Genomic DNA, 16,260 nt, shown 5'->3' with positions numbered 1-16,260 from the left:
TGAATTTCCACCAGTGAGAAATGGAGACAACGAAATGTATAGATTTAATGTACACAAGGTGCCTGATTCAGAGTAGGTGCTCAATAAATGCTAGTTATGATATGATTATCATTATGCCTGTACGACTTTGGGGACTGGGTATGAAGTGTCAATGACTTTCTTAAAACAGGTTAAAGGCAGGAAAACTTTTAACAACAGGAAAGAGAAATATACTCTTAGAGCTAATTGTTTCTTTTTCTATTGGGAAAGCTGTCCATTAACGGTACGGATGGTCCTGAATCCGACCCTGGTTTAAAAGAAAGCCACAGGAGAAGGTTGAAGTTTTCAATAATTAACTGGATGCCTAGAGATCTCTTTCTTTTCCCCTATTTCTTCCTCTTTACCTCCCTTGCTGCCTCCTGATTCCAAGGGTTAATGGTGTTTAATCAGGATTTAGCCACACTGAGATCAGGACGGATCAGGCATCCTGTTGCCCGAAACCATGTTCTCCGGTTGCCTTCGGGAGCTTCCTTGGGGGGAAGGAGGACCATCAAGAGAATTTGAGAATCCTAGAAACACAGGATTTACCCAAAGAACTTCACTAAGGACTATTTGAGTTAGTGAAAAAAAAAAAAAAACTAGAAAGCCACACCTCCCCTGCCCTGTAATTTGATGGATGATTTATCCTGGATTTTCAGATGTGATAATGAGTATGCATTCAATTTTGAAACTTAGAAGGTGTTTTCTCAAAACAACCAAAGGAACTTGAGAATCTAGGATGAAATGGCATCAAGGTTCGAAGCTGCTGAGATAAATGTGTTTGGAGAGAAATGCTGCCTGACTCCCTGCGGTGGTGCATGCTTCTGGGTTTTATTTATTTTTTAGTGCCCGGGACGGTTGTGTAAATGAAGGTGACCACAATCTGTAATGGATAATAGGAGGAAAACAGGATGAGAGCTGGCCTAGGCAAGCAATGGATTAAGAGAAAGAATCTAAGAGTCTGGAGGTTTCCTGAGCTGAGGGTGAAAATGTTCCAGGAAGCAGAGAGAAGTAACAGATAACAATGGTCAGGAAAGAAATGTGGCTCTTAATGCATGGGACAGAATTGCTGACTCTTTGAGGAAGGTGCTCCTAGGCACAGGAGACTTGTATGCAACTAAGGGCATCTAATTTCTTCAGTGTTTAGAATTTGTTAGAAAAACTAGGACCCAAAGCAAAAGGGTAATTGCAAAATAGAACTACTTTTCACCTAGGATGTCTCCCCAAAAAAGCCAAGGTTTTTCTTTCCAGCATTTATTGAGCTTCTACTATGTATGAGACACTTTCTGAGTGCCCAGCCATGCTATATCAAAACTGTTCTATCTTTACATCATGGACTCTAAGTAGTAGATAATACTATCCCCCTCCTTTCAGAGTAGGAAACAAGGACACAGAGTGTAAGTAACATGTCCAGGATCACATAGCTAGTAGATTGGGGCCTGGTTTTAGTCAAGGAAGTCTGACTCAAGAATCTTCTTCGTTATGTAATGCTGGTTCCTGAAGAAATAGTTGGTTTAGGTGTTTCTGCTTTGGGAAGGGAATAGAAGAAATCTGGGATGAAGGGCTTCATTGGATTCCCCCAGCCATCACCCATTTGCTTTGTGAATGGTCCCTTTTCTAGTGATTGACCTACTGAGTTTGACATTAAAATTACCTGGAGCACTAAAAGTACAGATTCTTGGGGAACAGACATTCCAGTTTGGGAGATTGGGACTTGGTGGGTCCCAATAGGTCTGCAGTGAGGTCTTGGAATCTGACTATCTGCTGGGGATTCTGAGGCACAGCTCGGGTCTGCTGCTCTGAATTGCATTCTCAGGTCTGTTGGCCATCAAGCCCTTGTTCCTTGGGGCAATTCTGGTCTGCAAATCACATCAGTGAACTCTCCTGTGTTTACCTCGGAATCTGATCAGAATACAGCCTCCAAGGTTGATGCTGCTTTTAGAAGCACCATCAACACAGGGAAAGGAAAAGAATACAACTTATATATGCATAGAATAGAACAGGACATTAATTTTGGCCAGTGAATCTCAGAGGTAGTCAGGAAGTTCACTGCTAATTGAAAAAGACCCAAGTTCAAAGGGAAGAATGTCAGAACTCATAGAAGGTTGGGTCTCCATCCATCTAGAATGGATAGTCTCTGAAATTGAAATAATATAATAACTGCCTTCTTTGACCTTCTTCTAGAATCATCTCCTATACACTAATATAGAAAGTTCATATCTGTGAAGATCCATTTTCCTTTATCCCAAAGAAAGAAAAAAAGTATATGAATAAAAGATATTAGCTTGGTAGAATATTAAAAAGCTAATAAGTACTTGATGCCGGCAAGAGGATGGTCTCCTCACACAGTGGAAGTACAGATTTCAGGCTTTCATGAAAAGTAATCTGTGCAAATTAAAGTTGCATAGAACCTGTCAGTTCAGCAAAAGGGATTTCCACTTTGGGAATCCATTGTGTAAAAGCAAAAGCAAGAATGATTAGTGTGGTATTGTTTGTTGGAGGGAAGGGGACTCTAAACAGAATCAGTAGAAGACAGTTGAATGGCTCTCAGAGCATCCATAGTGTGGGGTGCTGGGCAAGAAGCTAAGAGGTGAGTTCAAATCCATATGCATTTGTCTTGGGGGATGTCCACAGACATTGTGAAGTGATGAAAGTATTATATAAAATTAAGAAAAGGAGAAAAATAGAAATGAAATATCTTTGTCTATGCACATAGAAAGGCATAGAAGGAAACACTGATTTCCTCAATAGGAGATATTGAAAGGATTTTGGAGGATCATCATTATTTTCATTTATGTTGAATTGTAGGGGTGGACCCTTTTGTATTTGAGAATGAAGTCCCTGTTCCCAGCTCACTGTCCTCCCCTGCGCAGGCTTCCTATCTGTCGCCACCCTGTGCTTCTCCTTCCTTCCTTTTAGAATGTCACTTTCCACTCGGCTGTGACATACTTCTTTCCTCCTGGCCCGACCTCAGCCTAAATTAGACAAGCCACAGCTCAGGTAGGACACACTCATCTGCAATGGGAAATTTCATCCCATGCAGTCACAGAATGCGGGGTGCTGGGGAATGTTTGGAACCACTGTTCTGGGTCACCAGTTATCGTCGGTATGATTTGGATTAGAGGAAATGTCTTAGATCTACCTTCTACCAAAACGTGCCATTTTGACAACATGTGAACATGTTTTTCAGAACAACCATTTTTCTGACTTCATGGATAAACAAACCGGCTATGTCACTAAGAACCTGCTGGCAGCTCCCATCGTGATGGGCAAAGAGGTTCTTGCAGTACTGGTGGCGGTGAACAAAGTAAATGCATCTGAGTTTTCCAAACAGGATGAAGAGGTAATGCTAACCTTGCGCATCCACTTAGAGGCGCAGTAAATAAATTTACTGTATAATCAGAGGAAAAGTATTGGAGCCATGATCTGTTCTTCTCTGCCGTCTGTAGGTCTTTACCAAATACCTCAACTTTGTCTCTGTCATCCTAAAACTTCATCATACCAACTACCTATACAATATCGAATCCCGAAGAAGCCAGGTAAAAGAAGGTGACATTAGTCATGCTGACCTGTTTTGACAAAGGGCCCCAGACCCTTCCTCTCCCTCATGGAGATTTGAGCCACATGAAATAGATCCCTGGTGTTCAGTCCTGGGTGTCCCCTCGTGTCTCCCTACCCCACCCCCTCAAACCTCCATCTGGATATACAACTGGGCTCAGCTTTTTTTTTTTTTTTAAGACTAAATCCAGCATGGCCTTGGTTTCTTCATCTCTGAGATGGTGATGATAATTAGAGTTCCTATCCTTATGGTTAGTGTGACTATTAAATTGTCATTAGGAAAAAAAAATTGTCATTAAATCTCACATAAAGCTCTTATCAGTTCCTAGATCATGGTAAAGCTATTGATTTGAAGAAAAAAAAAATCACTCCATGAGGCAGAAAGATAAAGAACAATATTTGTAGCCAGGATACCTGAGTCTAGAACCTCAGCTTCCTCATCTGTACAATGCAGGGATATTGTTGGGATGGGGGGCTTCTGATGTCCCTCCCCATTCTAACTCTCCAGGTCAGGCTACCTCTGACTAGTTATGAGTGCATGAAGGAGTCCTGCAGGTTTCTACCCACATGGCCAGCAGGAGCCAGTGGACCCTCTGCCCAGGAACTTTCTTGATATCCAACTTGAGAGAACTTGCCCTTTGGAGCCAAAACATTTGGATATGGGGGTCTCATCATGGCTTCTCTGCCTTCATAAACCCATGGCCTTGCAATGGGAAGGTCTCACCAGGGCCTTGCAATCCCAATACCTACTCCTACATTGTTCAGATGAGGAAACTGAGCTTCCAGACTCACATACCCTGATCACAAATTTTGTTTTTTAATCCTTCATCATCCCACTCAGATAATCTGAGTAGTTTGCTGGGTGCATAGTGCTCAAAAATAGAATCGCATCATCTAGTGACATGTGTTCAGTTTATTTGATGCACCTCCTGTTTTTTTTGGGGGGCAGTGAAATGCTAAACAAAGTGTGTATTTTGTTCTAACTGTACTTTTTAAAAAATATCTACTTTCAGATTCTTATGTGGTCAGCCAACAAAGTATTTGAAGAGCTCACAGATGTTGAGCGACAGTTTCACAAAGCACTGTACACAATCAGAACTTACCTGAACTGTGAACGATACTCCATTGGACTGCTGGACATGACCAAAGAGAAGGTCCTCATCGTTCCACACTGCAGAGCACCTATCAAATACACACCTCACGAAACGTGATCCATTGAAAAACAGATATGCTGTGTAAATCATCAATCATGATAGCTCACTAGAGCCAGTGCCAAGCAGGCATGGTACCCAGTAAAAGTGTGCATTTCTGAGCAAAAATGATCCAGGCTTGAATTTGGCCTCATCCACTCCTAAGCCATATAGATCATCACTAAATCTTTTTCTTTTTAAAATTAACTAATAGCCTTTGATTTTTAGATCAGTTTTAGGTTCATGAAAATTGAGTGGAAAGTAGAGAGTTCCCATAAACATCCTCCTCTCTCCCACCCCTCCCTGAGCCTCCTTTACTGTTGACATCTTGCATTAGTGTGGCACATTTTTTTTTTTTTTTGCAGTTGAGGAAACAATACTGATATATTATTATTTTAAAAGTTCATCATTTACTCTGTGTGCTGTGCAGTTCTATAGGTTTTGACAAGTGCACAGTGTTATATATCTACCATTACAATATCATACGAATAGCTTCAATGTCCTGAGAGTCCTGACCTCCACCTACCCAACCCCCTCCCTACCCCCGACTCCAAATCCCAGGCAATCGTTTTTTTTAACTGTCTCTATGTTTTTGCCTTTTCCAGAATACCATATAGTTGGAATCATATAGAATAAAGCTTTTACAGACTAGTTTCTTTAATTTAGCAATATGTATTTAGGTTTCATCTATGTCTTTTCATAGCTTGATAGATCATTTTAAAATTTTTATTCCTTAAATTTTTCCAATTTTTAACAGACAATAACTGTATGTATTTATGGGGTACAATGTGAAATTTTGATATATGTATACATTGTAGGGTGATTATATCAAGGTAAATAACATTTATCACTTTACATACTGATTTTTTTTGGTAGTGAAAGGATTTTAAATTTTGAAAATATAGTGCATTATTAACTCTGATCACCATATTTTAAAAATAAGTCTTGAAAACTTATTGCTCCTAAGTGAAACTTTGTAGCATTTGGACAGCTTCTTTCTAGCCCCGCTGCCCCTCACCCTCAGCCTGTGGGAACCATCATTCTATTCTCTACTTGTGTAAGTTTGACTTTTTCAGATTCTACATGTAGGTGAAATCATGTTCTATTTGTCTTTCTGTGCCTGGTCTATTTCCCTTAGCACAATGTTCTCCAGGTTCGTTCATGTTGTTACACATGGCAGGATTTGCTTTATTTTAAAGGCTTACTATTCCATGTTTTCATTACCTACTCAATCATTGATAGACACTTAGGATGATTCCACATCTTGGCTAAACTTATTCCTTTTTATGACTGAATAATATTCTATCACATGGCATTCACTTCATCTTAATTGCTTCTAATTTGTAATTATGAATAAAGCAGCCATAAACATTATGTGTAGGAGATATATATATATATATATATATATATATATATATATATATATATATATATATATATATATATATAAGTTTTCAACTCACTTGGGTAAATACCAAAGAGGATAACTGCTGGGCCATATGGCAGGACTTTGTTCATCTTTGTAAAACATTGCCAGACTATCTTCCCAAGGGACTGTATCATTTTGAATATCCACATCCTCTCTAGCAGATGGTGATGTCATTGTTTTTAGAGTTTTGGCCATTCCAATAGATGTGGTGGTGTCTCATTGTTGTCTTAATTTGCAATTTCCTAGTGACATATGATGTTGAACATCTTTTCACATGCTTCCTTGCCATTTGTATATCTTATTTGGTAAAATGTCTTGTCAGATCTTTTGCTCATTTTTAAATTGCGTTTTGTGTTTTCTTATGGTTCAGTTTTAAGAGTTCTTTGCAGACAGGCTCAGTGGTGTGTGCACCTGTAAATCCCAGCACTCAGGAGGCTAAGGTTGGAGGATCATTTGAGCTCAGGAGCTGCAGATTGTCCTGGAAAACACAGCAAGACACCATTTAGAAAAAAAGAGTTCTTTACATATTTTCTACACAAGTTCTTTACTGAACATGTGTTTTGCAAATATTTTCTCCCGGTCTGTGGCTTATCTTTTCATTTCCTACCAGCAACTTTTGCAAAGCAGAATTTTTCAATTTTAATAATGTTCAATTTTTCATTTTTTTCTTTTATGGATTGAGTTTTTGGTGTTATATCTAAAAAGTCTTCACAAGTCCAGGTTCACCTAGATTTTCTATATCAAGATCTAGAATTTTATAGTTTTATGTTTTATATTTAGGCCTGTGATTCTTGTTGAATTATTTTTAATGGAAGATATAAAGTAAGTAGATTCTTTTTGCCTGTGGATGCTCAATTGTTCCAACAGCCCTTCTTTATGGTCTTTGCTCCTTTGCCAAAGTTCAGTTGATCGTATTTGTGTAGGTCTATTTCTGGCTCTCAAATTTCTTCCACTGATCTGTTTGCCTTTTCTTTTGCCAATACCACACCATTTTCATTCTTATACTTTATATCAAGTCTCAAAGTCAGGTAGTATAGTATCAGAATTAGTTCTCTGTCTTTTTTCTTCTTTTCAGCAAGTCTTTTAACCTGAGTCTTGGTTTTCTCTTCTAAAAAATAAGGACATCTTTTTATGTTGTGAAGTTGTGATATAATATACGGAAAATGTATAGTACACAGTAGGTGCATAATAAGTTACCATTTTGAGATTTTGTATTTTGAAAAAAATTTGAAATTTTTTTAAAGTAAAATAATGAAATATATAATATTATTCATAATATAATGTTTATTTCTCATTTTGCTTATTTTGTTGGAGGTTTGGTTGTTCAATATAGCTTATATGCTTCCTGTGATTGATGGCTTTTTTTTTTTTTTTCAGAGTAATTGTTCTAAATGGACTAACATAGGCCCAAACATCAGAAAAGATGGATTCTGATTTTGTCTCTGGCACTTTCTAGCTGAGTATATTGGTTAGAATACTTTGGGTTGCAAGGAACATGAGACCCAGCCAAAAGCATCTTTAACAAAATGATGTTAAAAGTCCCCTGGTTGGACAGTTCCAGCACTGACTAATGTAGGTTTCAGTATAGACATCAAAGTCCCAGGTGCTTTCCTTTTTTTTTTTTTTCTGGCAAGTTCTTCGCTACCTGCAAAATGTTGTGAGATCTCTTCTTATGGGGACAAGAAGATCCTTGCAGCTCAAAGCATGGTACCTAGACATGACAAAATGAAGAGATATTTCCTCCAAATGTCACTTTTATCTAGACACCTTTCTCTAGTAGCTCTTAAGCAGACTTCTCCCCTTTGCTGGCCAGAACTGAGTTACGTACCTGCCCTCTAACTAATTCAAGCACCTGATACAGTACCGGGTACAGGCTGGCCAGGGCCTTTCTTCCCTAAACAAATTATCATCAGATATCCAAATAAAATGAGATTCTGCTAGCAAGAAGAGGGGAGAGTGAATGAAGGGCAAGGCAACTGACATTGTTGCTGCTCTGAGTGACCTTGGCCAAGCCTCTTAACCGGTCTGGATTTAGTTTAGTTGTTTATTAAGGAAGTGCTCTACGCTGAGGACTTTGAACTATGTGCCAGTTAGTACGTATTATTCATTTAATCCTTACAACAATGCTCTAGTATAAATTCTACTATTATCCCCATTTACAAATAAAATAAAAAAGTCAAGCTACTTGTTTACAGTCACAAGTGTGTAAGCACTATTGCTGAGAATTATAGGTTTTTTTCAGGTCTAACATTCCGGAACTACATAGATTAACATAAATTTTACAAATGAATACAATTCAGATAAGATATGGTAGGTCATGAGACAGTTTGTTTAATAACGTTTAAATATATTTGCCTCCAGGAATTCTACGATGAATGGCCAATCAAGCTTGGAGAAGTTGAGCCTTATAAAGGTCCAAAGACACCAGATGGCAGGGTAAATACAAACATCATCTCTGATGCTGTGTGTGTATGGTGTCAGATTCTAAACTAGGAGGCTGCCAAAGGAGCACTGGCCTGGGAAGGTCTGAGTTTTTCTCCTGCAATGCATTTTTTCTTTAAAGTGGTGCTGGGGATTGAACTGAGGGTCTTGTGTGTTCTAGACTAGTGCTCTATCACTAAGTTACACCCTAATCCTTCTGCACAAGTTATAAGAAGTGCTGGATTCTTCTTCAGTTATGCTGGTTTGGGATCCCCAGGGAAGGCTTGGGTTCGATTTTCTTTCACCCTTGGCTTCAAGCTTTATGAGGTCAGGCACTATGTTTATTTATCTACTTCTTTATTCCTGGCACACAGGAAAGAGAAGTTGATGGCCTGCAATGTACAGGTCTAAGGTTCTTCATCTGCCTCATGAAGTAGAGAGACTAATACTTAAAGTCACTTCTGACTTTGACAAAGGGTCCACTGAGCCCTATTTCAGAGGCACATTTCAGATAAGTCAGTGACAGAAGCGGGCTGTGTCCTCATTGTGCCCAATGAACAAATGATTGCAGTTGAGGAATTATGTGATTTGTTCTAGTGAAGTTATTCACGTCAAGTGTTTCTATATAACAAAAAGGGATCACTTAAAAGTAGAAACAGACTGGTGATATGGTAGTCAAAGATTTCCGCCCCCCAAACTGAGTGAATTTCTTAGAAATGAAAGTTCAGCCTTAATGAATATAAACAGTCAATAATATTTCTGACTTTATTACAAGCTTATAATTAGTATATGAGTAGTTTAGCAATGCACAAGTTCTTAAATGAGGTGTTTTCTTGGGAAATAATTTCATGCTTATAATCTCCTCTCTTAGGAAGTCATCTTTTATAAAGTAATCGATTACATTTTACATGGGAAGGAAGAAATCAAAGTGATTCCGTGAGTACTGTCATGAAGAAATCATGGGAGTTGCTATTTTGTTTTTGTGCATGGTGCATTTCTCTCTATAGCAATGATTTTATTTCTTCTAATCTCCCCCCAGGACACCTCCTGCTGACCATTGGACATTTGTCAGTGGGTTGCCAACCTATGTTGCTGAAAATGGATTTGTAAGTTATTGGACAAATTCAAATTCTAAATAATGCCCTATGAAACTCTTACTAGTTAAGAGAGAGTTACAATTGTCACAGCAAGAATGCACTAGATAAGGGTTATGGCTACTTCCTTTGCACAAGACAGAAGAGTCTTGACTACTGAATGTAGGTTATCTGGGGACTTTGAAAGTCTACATGAAAATATTTACTCAGTGTGAGAAAGAATCACCCATCTCTCAACTTCTTACTCGGCAGCCACATGAATTTCAGACATCCTTTTGAAGTCAATGATTTGTGGAAGGTTTAATTTTATCTTAAAAAACTGGTCAATTTTTGATGCAAAAGAGACATGGTGGGGGGCACAGACAGATAGGTAGGGTGTGGGATTTCTCTGACATCTTGATCCATCTATTAATATTCTCTTAAAGACTCAAAGTATGGACTGCAACACATATCACTGATGGAAAGGCCAGAAAAGAGGAATAAGATGTTTTTCACCTCTTTAAACCATGCCTGAAGGGTACTCAGCCCATTCAAATATATAATACATTCATGATGTATTTGAAATTAATGGATAATTCAAGATTCCTTAAACTATTTGTCTATAAATGCTCATAAAAACTATGAAATATTTTCACATTTTCTTTGTAAGAGTAGTATAAAAGCAGTCCATGTGGTCCAAGCACTCTTAAAAAGTGCTAGCCTTGGTGCCACAGGGCTACTAGCATTTGGTGTGGTGGGCAAAGCCACCTCAGTCCTGCTCACAAAATTGTTACATTCTCAGGAATTTTGTAGACAGATTGTTAAACTGTCATCAACTTGAAGCCTCATGGTGGGAGAATTTATTCCAGGCAAATGGGCAACAGATACAAACCAGAGGTCCCTGCAGGCACTGCCAGGAGAGCCCCTTCCACCAGCACCTCTCTGGAGAGCATGGTTCTGGTTTTATCTCATGTCTTAGAACAAATCACTTAGCATTTTTGGACTTCTGTTTTCTCATCTTTAAAAGGAGAAGCTTAAACTTAATTGTTAATATTCCTTCCAATCAAAATGCTGTGATTTTAAGTATCTAATATAACTTTGGTGGGAAGAAAGATATATATTTTTTTATTAGGATGTATTCATGCTGGGAAGGGTGGTGCATATCTATAATCTCAGAGATTCAGGAGGCTGAGATAGGAGAGTCACAAGTTCAAGGCCAGCCTCTGCATGTCAGAGAGGTCCTGTCTAAAAAAATGAGGGGTCGGAGAGCAGGGTTGGGGATTTAACTCAGTGGTAAACCCCCTTGGTTCAATCCCCAATCAAAAAAGAAGAAGAAAAATATGCACTTGTGGACATGACATGAGGTACCAGTAACATAGAATAATCCAAAATGGAGTGATTTCTTGTCCATATGGATGGGAGAAATAGTCTCTGAATTCCAGTAGTTAAAATGATATTCCCACAGTGAATCCTTACTTTGGTGCAACCAAAAGGCTGTCTGGCTTTGTCCCTTCCTGTCCCTTTGCCACCTCTTTTTACTTGGATTTTACTGTAGGAAAAAAAAAAAAAACAAAAAAGGAGCAATCCCTGCATCCATGCCTCAGGAGAATGGCCTGTTTAGCTTTCTCCTCTCCTTGGCCTGGACAGCTAGTTGCTTTGGATTTGAAGGTGGGTTCCTCAGAGGCTGGGGGAGTGGGAAGGAGCTGAGAGGGGGTGAAATATCACCCAGTGACTTCACTGAGACGATAGCAAGTTTGGCCGAGCTGAGGTCCAGGGTGAATGCTTTGCCTCCTGGCAGATGAGAGCTGTGGATAAAACCTCACTCCTGATGCTTTCTCTCTGATTCTCCTCTGTGGCTCCACCACACCGTATTTCAGGACTCGTGTCTCCTCTTGCTTTGCAGATATGCAACATGCTCAACGCGCCTGCAGATGAGTACTTCACCTTTCAGGTAACTGAGCCCTCAGCGAGGCCCAGTGCTTACTGGGTGCCTGCAGTTTCTCCTTCTTGCCCCACACACTGAGACCTACTTCCTAGAGAACCTGACCCACTCACCAGATGAGCCCCAGAACCAGTCCCTGTACTTGCTGGCCTGGTGACCCACTCCTCTCCACTCACAGCTCTGTGGTTTGTGTCCCCCACACCCCCAAGTTCATACATCAGTGGTATTTGTTGGTGGCCCTTTGGGAGGTAATTAGAATTAGATGAGGATGTGAAGTGGGGCCCCATGATGGCATTAGTGGCTTTGTGAGAAGAGGAAGAGAGGCCTGAGCTGGCCCCTCTTGTCATCTCACCACAAATGCTCTTTGCCCTGTTGTGAGGCAGCAAGAAGGCTTTCCCCCAGGGGACGGTGCCATGCTCTTGGACCCTCCAACCTCCAGAACTGTCAGATATGTAAACTTATTTTCTTTATAAATTACTCAGCCTGTGGTATTTTATTACAGCAGCAGAAAATGGACTAAGACAATGACTTTCTGTTTGGACTTGATTGTGGGACTTGGGGACTCTTTTGTCCCCTTTCTGACTTCATTGAGTTCACAGAAAGCCCAGCTTGTCATTTCTGCCTTCCTCTACCCTGATTCCCTCCCTCCCTGCCTGTCATACCTCCCCACCTATGATCTCTGCCACTGCCCTCCCCTGACCATGGAAAATAAGCTGACATTTGGCTCCATAACCTCTTCTGTCTGCCCACTGTGGTTATTGGTCTGTGTCCTGCATTTAACAAGCTGGTTAGAGCCCTAATCCCAGACGGGAGTGGAGACTGTCCTCCCTGGTAGGCACTGCTGTTCTCTGTCTCTCTGTTCCTCTGTCTTTTTTAAACACCATACACAGCGCCACCATTTTGCTGGGTGGAAAAGCCAGTCTCTTTGAGGTCTGAGTGGTGCATCCCCAGGAGCAAACGGAACCAGGCCTTGGTTACATGGAACATTCCCCTCAGATCTGCCTTCCTATCCCTGTGCTCACTGACATGCAAACACACAAACACCACGGAATTATACTGGTTCTCACTTCTTTCTCCCTCTCGACTGAAGCCTCCATGTGACCAAGCTGTACCCAGCCCTGCCCTCTATAGTTCTACTGAGTGGGTGCCACGTTAGGACACACAGGAAAAGAGGGTGGGCAGTGATTCTCTAAAGGGTCTGGACCTTGGGCAGTCTTCATCTAAGCAGGGAGTGAGCAGACCCTAGCCTGGGAGAGCTCGGCTGCCTGGGAGGTTCCCAGGGCTGGGCTTTCTCGCACCACACACTGTGGCTACTGCAGGAGCAGCTACACAGAAAGGCAGCCTCCCTGATCACCCTGAGAAGAGGCTCAAGACCTCCCTGGGGCCTCAGGAATTCTCAGGGTGGAATAAACCTCCAGTTCACAGGGATTTTCCAGTTCTTCAGGGAACGGTATGGTGCCCATGGAAATGTGTTTTTCTGACGTCCAACCACCCAAGGGCTGCTGACCAATGACTGCTGTGCTCTGCAGTTCACTGTCACATTTGCACCGTTGCCCTGCTTTCCATAGGCTGCTCCCAGCCAGTGACTGAGTAAGATAGAGGTACTAATGCGGCCCAATCCTGGGAGACAATCAGAATCCTCTGATGGTCAGCACTGGCCTCGGGAGGCTCCCACAACCCTGCAGGCTGTCTAGAACTGCACTGTGGTCTAAGGTGCTCCCACACACCCTTGCATCCTTCCCCTTTTCCTGGGCCAGGTAGGGATGGTGTCTCTGTCTGACAACTCCCTCATACCTCTCAGCTCCCTCCCACTTCTCTCTTATAGGCTCCAATACCCAAAGCAAACCCAACATGGAGCAGCTACCCTCTCCAAGCTACCACCCACCTTCCCTTTCTCTCTCCACCTGCTCATGCCCTTCCTTGATTCCCACTCTTCCCTTTTGTACCTGTGAGGTTGGATGGCAAAGCCGTTGGTTTAGAATGAGCTGTTATCAGACAAACCTGCAAAGGCAGTGGTTCTTGGACATTCCTTGGAGGCAAGATGTATTAGTTTCCTATGGCTGCTGTAACAAATAACTATTTAACGGCTTGGAACAACACAAATAAGTCTCATCATACTGTTCTGGACATCAGAATTCTGAAATGGGTCACTGGGCTAAAATCAAGGGACAGACTGTGTCCCTTTTCAGAGGTTCTAAAAGAGATCCTGTCTCCTTGCTTTCTCCAACTCTGGGAGAAGGCTGGGATTCCTTGGCTCCTTACCCTTTCTGTCTTCAGAGCCTGCAATTGCCCATTTTGATCTTACTCTATCATCCTATCTCCTTCTCAGATTTTGACGCTCCCCTTTGCACCACTTCTAAGTATCCTTATGATTACATCAGGTCTACCTGTAAAATCCAGGCTCGATTTAAGATAAGCTTATTAGCAACCTTATTTTCATCTGCTATCTTAATTCTTCCTTTTGATGTAAGATTCATATTCACAGGTTCCAGGGATTAGGATGTAGACATTTTGGGGGGCCATTTTTCCTTGAAGTGAATGGTGAGGTACATCCTTTAACACTAACTAGAATGACCCCAATTTTTCAGGAAAGAAGTACAAAGAATTTTTTCAGTTTCCAGTTTTTATTTTTTCTTAAGCTGAGATTCCTTTACTGGCAAAGGGTCTCAAATCATATAAACATGAACAGGCAGCAAATAAATATTTGCTAAAATATTGCAAAGTAGCTACTAAAACTTACTTGGGAGGCTTCAACAAACTTCACAACATGAGTACTTATGGTTGCGAAGTTATTTTGTACTCATATATATTTCCTATTAAGGATTCTGTCCCTAGTTCATATGATGGTAGAAGCATATAAATATTTCTCAGTGTTTTCCAAGGATAAAGGCTTTGAGAACATCGACTACTGTCTTTTTTCTAAAGCTTTGACCATTAAGAGCCATAAACTGAAGTTTGGTTTGTCTGTTTTTCAATCCAAGAACAAAGACTAGTAATAAGTAATAAACAAGTTATTCATAATACTTGGGTACATAACAGTCATTTATGTGCTTTATTATATTTTATGTGAAAATTTAGTAGTCTATGCGATAGTCCTTGCCTTTTGATAAGTTTAGGAGATAGCCTCAGAGACCAAAATCAACGAGTCTGAAGCATTTAGGAAATATCTGGACATTCAATTGTGTGATCCAGACTATAAGTGCTGTTGGAATGCTGAAAAAAGACAAGTTCCATATGAGTCAGAAAAGTTAGTGAAGGCTTTGTGGGAAAGACAAGACTCAACAGGGCCTCAAAGGTTGATTGAATGAGCCACGGGAGGCTCAAAGAACCAACAATGTGAGGTGTGGGTTTGAGGCTAACTTTGCCTTGTCACATACTATGCAGATGCTCTTTCATAGTTGTCACACTTGAGAGGACACCAGAATTATTAAGGGATCTTATTTAAGACACATGCCCAGAGACAACAAAGCTAGCTAAAAACAATCTGTTGCATGTGGTCTTTGGGCCACACTTTGAGAAACACTGAACCTTCTTGCCTGCATTTTCCCATTACCCTGGAAGTATCTTGAGCCTTGATTTTATTCACTTTTGTAACATCAACAACTAGACCACTTCTTGGCACAGCATAGGGGCTTGGCAGATGCTTGTTAAACTCAATGTACCATGAGACAAAACACTACCTTGATGTAGCAGCCAGAAAAATAAAAACCGTACTAGGTATTTCAACAGAGAGAATTTGATATAAGAAATGAGTTGAACAAGGGCTGGGCATGTACTTCAGTGGTAGAGTGCTTGCTTAGCACATGTGAGTCCACAGGTTCAATCTCCAATACTACAAAAAAAAAAAAAAAAAAAAAGAAAGAAAGAAAAAATATCATAGGACAGTGAGGTAAATCTGGGTAAGAAACTCTTCTCATCGATAAGACTAGAGAGCCAAGGGGAAAACAAGTTAAGGCTGTCAGAACATGGGCGCTTGGTTCCAATTCTGGTACACCTGATTGGATGTACTATAGTACAGTCCCAGCCATGCTCTGACACAAAGCAGGAATTGCATATATGACCATTGTTACCATTGGTGGAAGCTGGGTGAAGGATACATTGGAAATTTCCTTGCATTTCTCTCTCTCTCTCTTTTTTTTTTTTTTTTTTTTTTGCATACCAGGGATTGAACTCAAGGGCACTCGGCCACTGAGTCACATCCCCAGCCCTATTTTGTATTTTATTTAGGGACAGGGTCTCACTGAGTGGCTTAGCACCTTGCTTTTGCTGATGCTGGCTTTGAACTCACGATCCTCCTGCCTCAGTCTCCTGAGCCACTGGAATTACAGGCAGGTGCCACCACGCCTGGCTTCTCCTTGCTTTTCTTTGTACCATCCTGTGTAGCTCTCTTTCAAATTAAAAAGTGAGGGGAAAAAAGGAAGGAAAGAAAAAGAAAGAACCTAAGTTTTCTTATTGTTTGTAGAAAGGACCTGTAGATGAAACTGGTTGGGTCATTAAACACGTCTTGTCCCTGCCTATTGTCAACAAAAAAGAAGATATTGTGGGAGTAGCTACATTTTACAACAGGAAGGATGGAAAGCCTTTTGATGAACATGACGAACACATTACTGAGGTAAGCGCAATAATAAA

At 40.7% G+C, this 16,260-nt stretch overlaps 1 protein-coding gene across 1 annotated transcript in view; it reads left to right on the top strand.

The window, feature by feature from the left end:
* Positions 1 to 16,260, top strand: part of Pde6c (phosphodiesterase 6C) — a 48,757-nt gene that overhangs the window by 3,398 nt on the left and 29,099 nt on the right. The window contains exons 2-9 of the mRNA XM_027939977.3: positions 3,209 to 3,361; positions 3,468 to 3,557; positions 4,590 to 4,730; positions 8,557 to 8,631; positions 9,488 to 9,552; positions 9,656 to 9,722; positions 11,593 to 11,640; positions 16,094 to 16,243. Of these exons, the coding sequence (XP_027795778.1) occupies positions 3,209 to 3,361; positions 3,468 to 3,557; positions 4,590 to 4,730; positions 8,557 to 8,631; positions 9,488 to 9,552; positions 9,656 to 9,722; positions 11,593 to 11,640; positions 16,094 to 16,243 (789 nt within the window). The remainder of the gene's footprint in view (positions 1 to 3,208; positions 3,362 to 3,467; positions 3,558 to 4,589; positions 4,731 to 8,556; positions 8,632 to 9,487; positions 9,553 to 9,655; positions 9,723 to 11,592; positions 11,641 to 16,093; positions 16,244 to 16,260) is intronic.

This window comes from Marmota flaviventris, chromosome 4 (assembly GCF_047511675.1).
Source record: "Marmota flaviventris isolate mMarFla1 chromosome 4, mMarFla1.hap1, whole genome shotgun sequence".
In the NCBI taxonomy this organism is placed as follows: Eukaryota; Metazoa; Chordata; class Mammalia; order Rodentia; family Sciuridae; genus Marmota; species Marmota flaviventris.
This window is presented reverse-complemented; position numbering and strand designations above follow the sequence as displayed.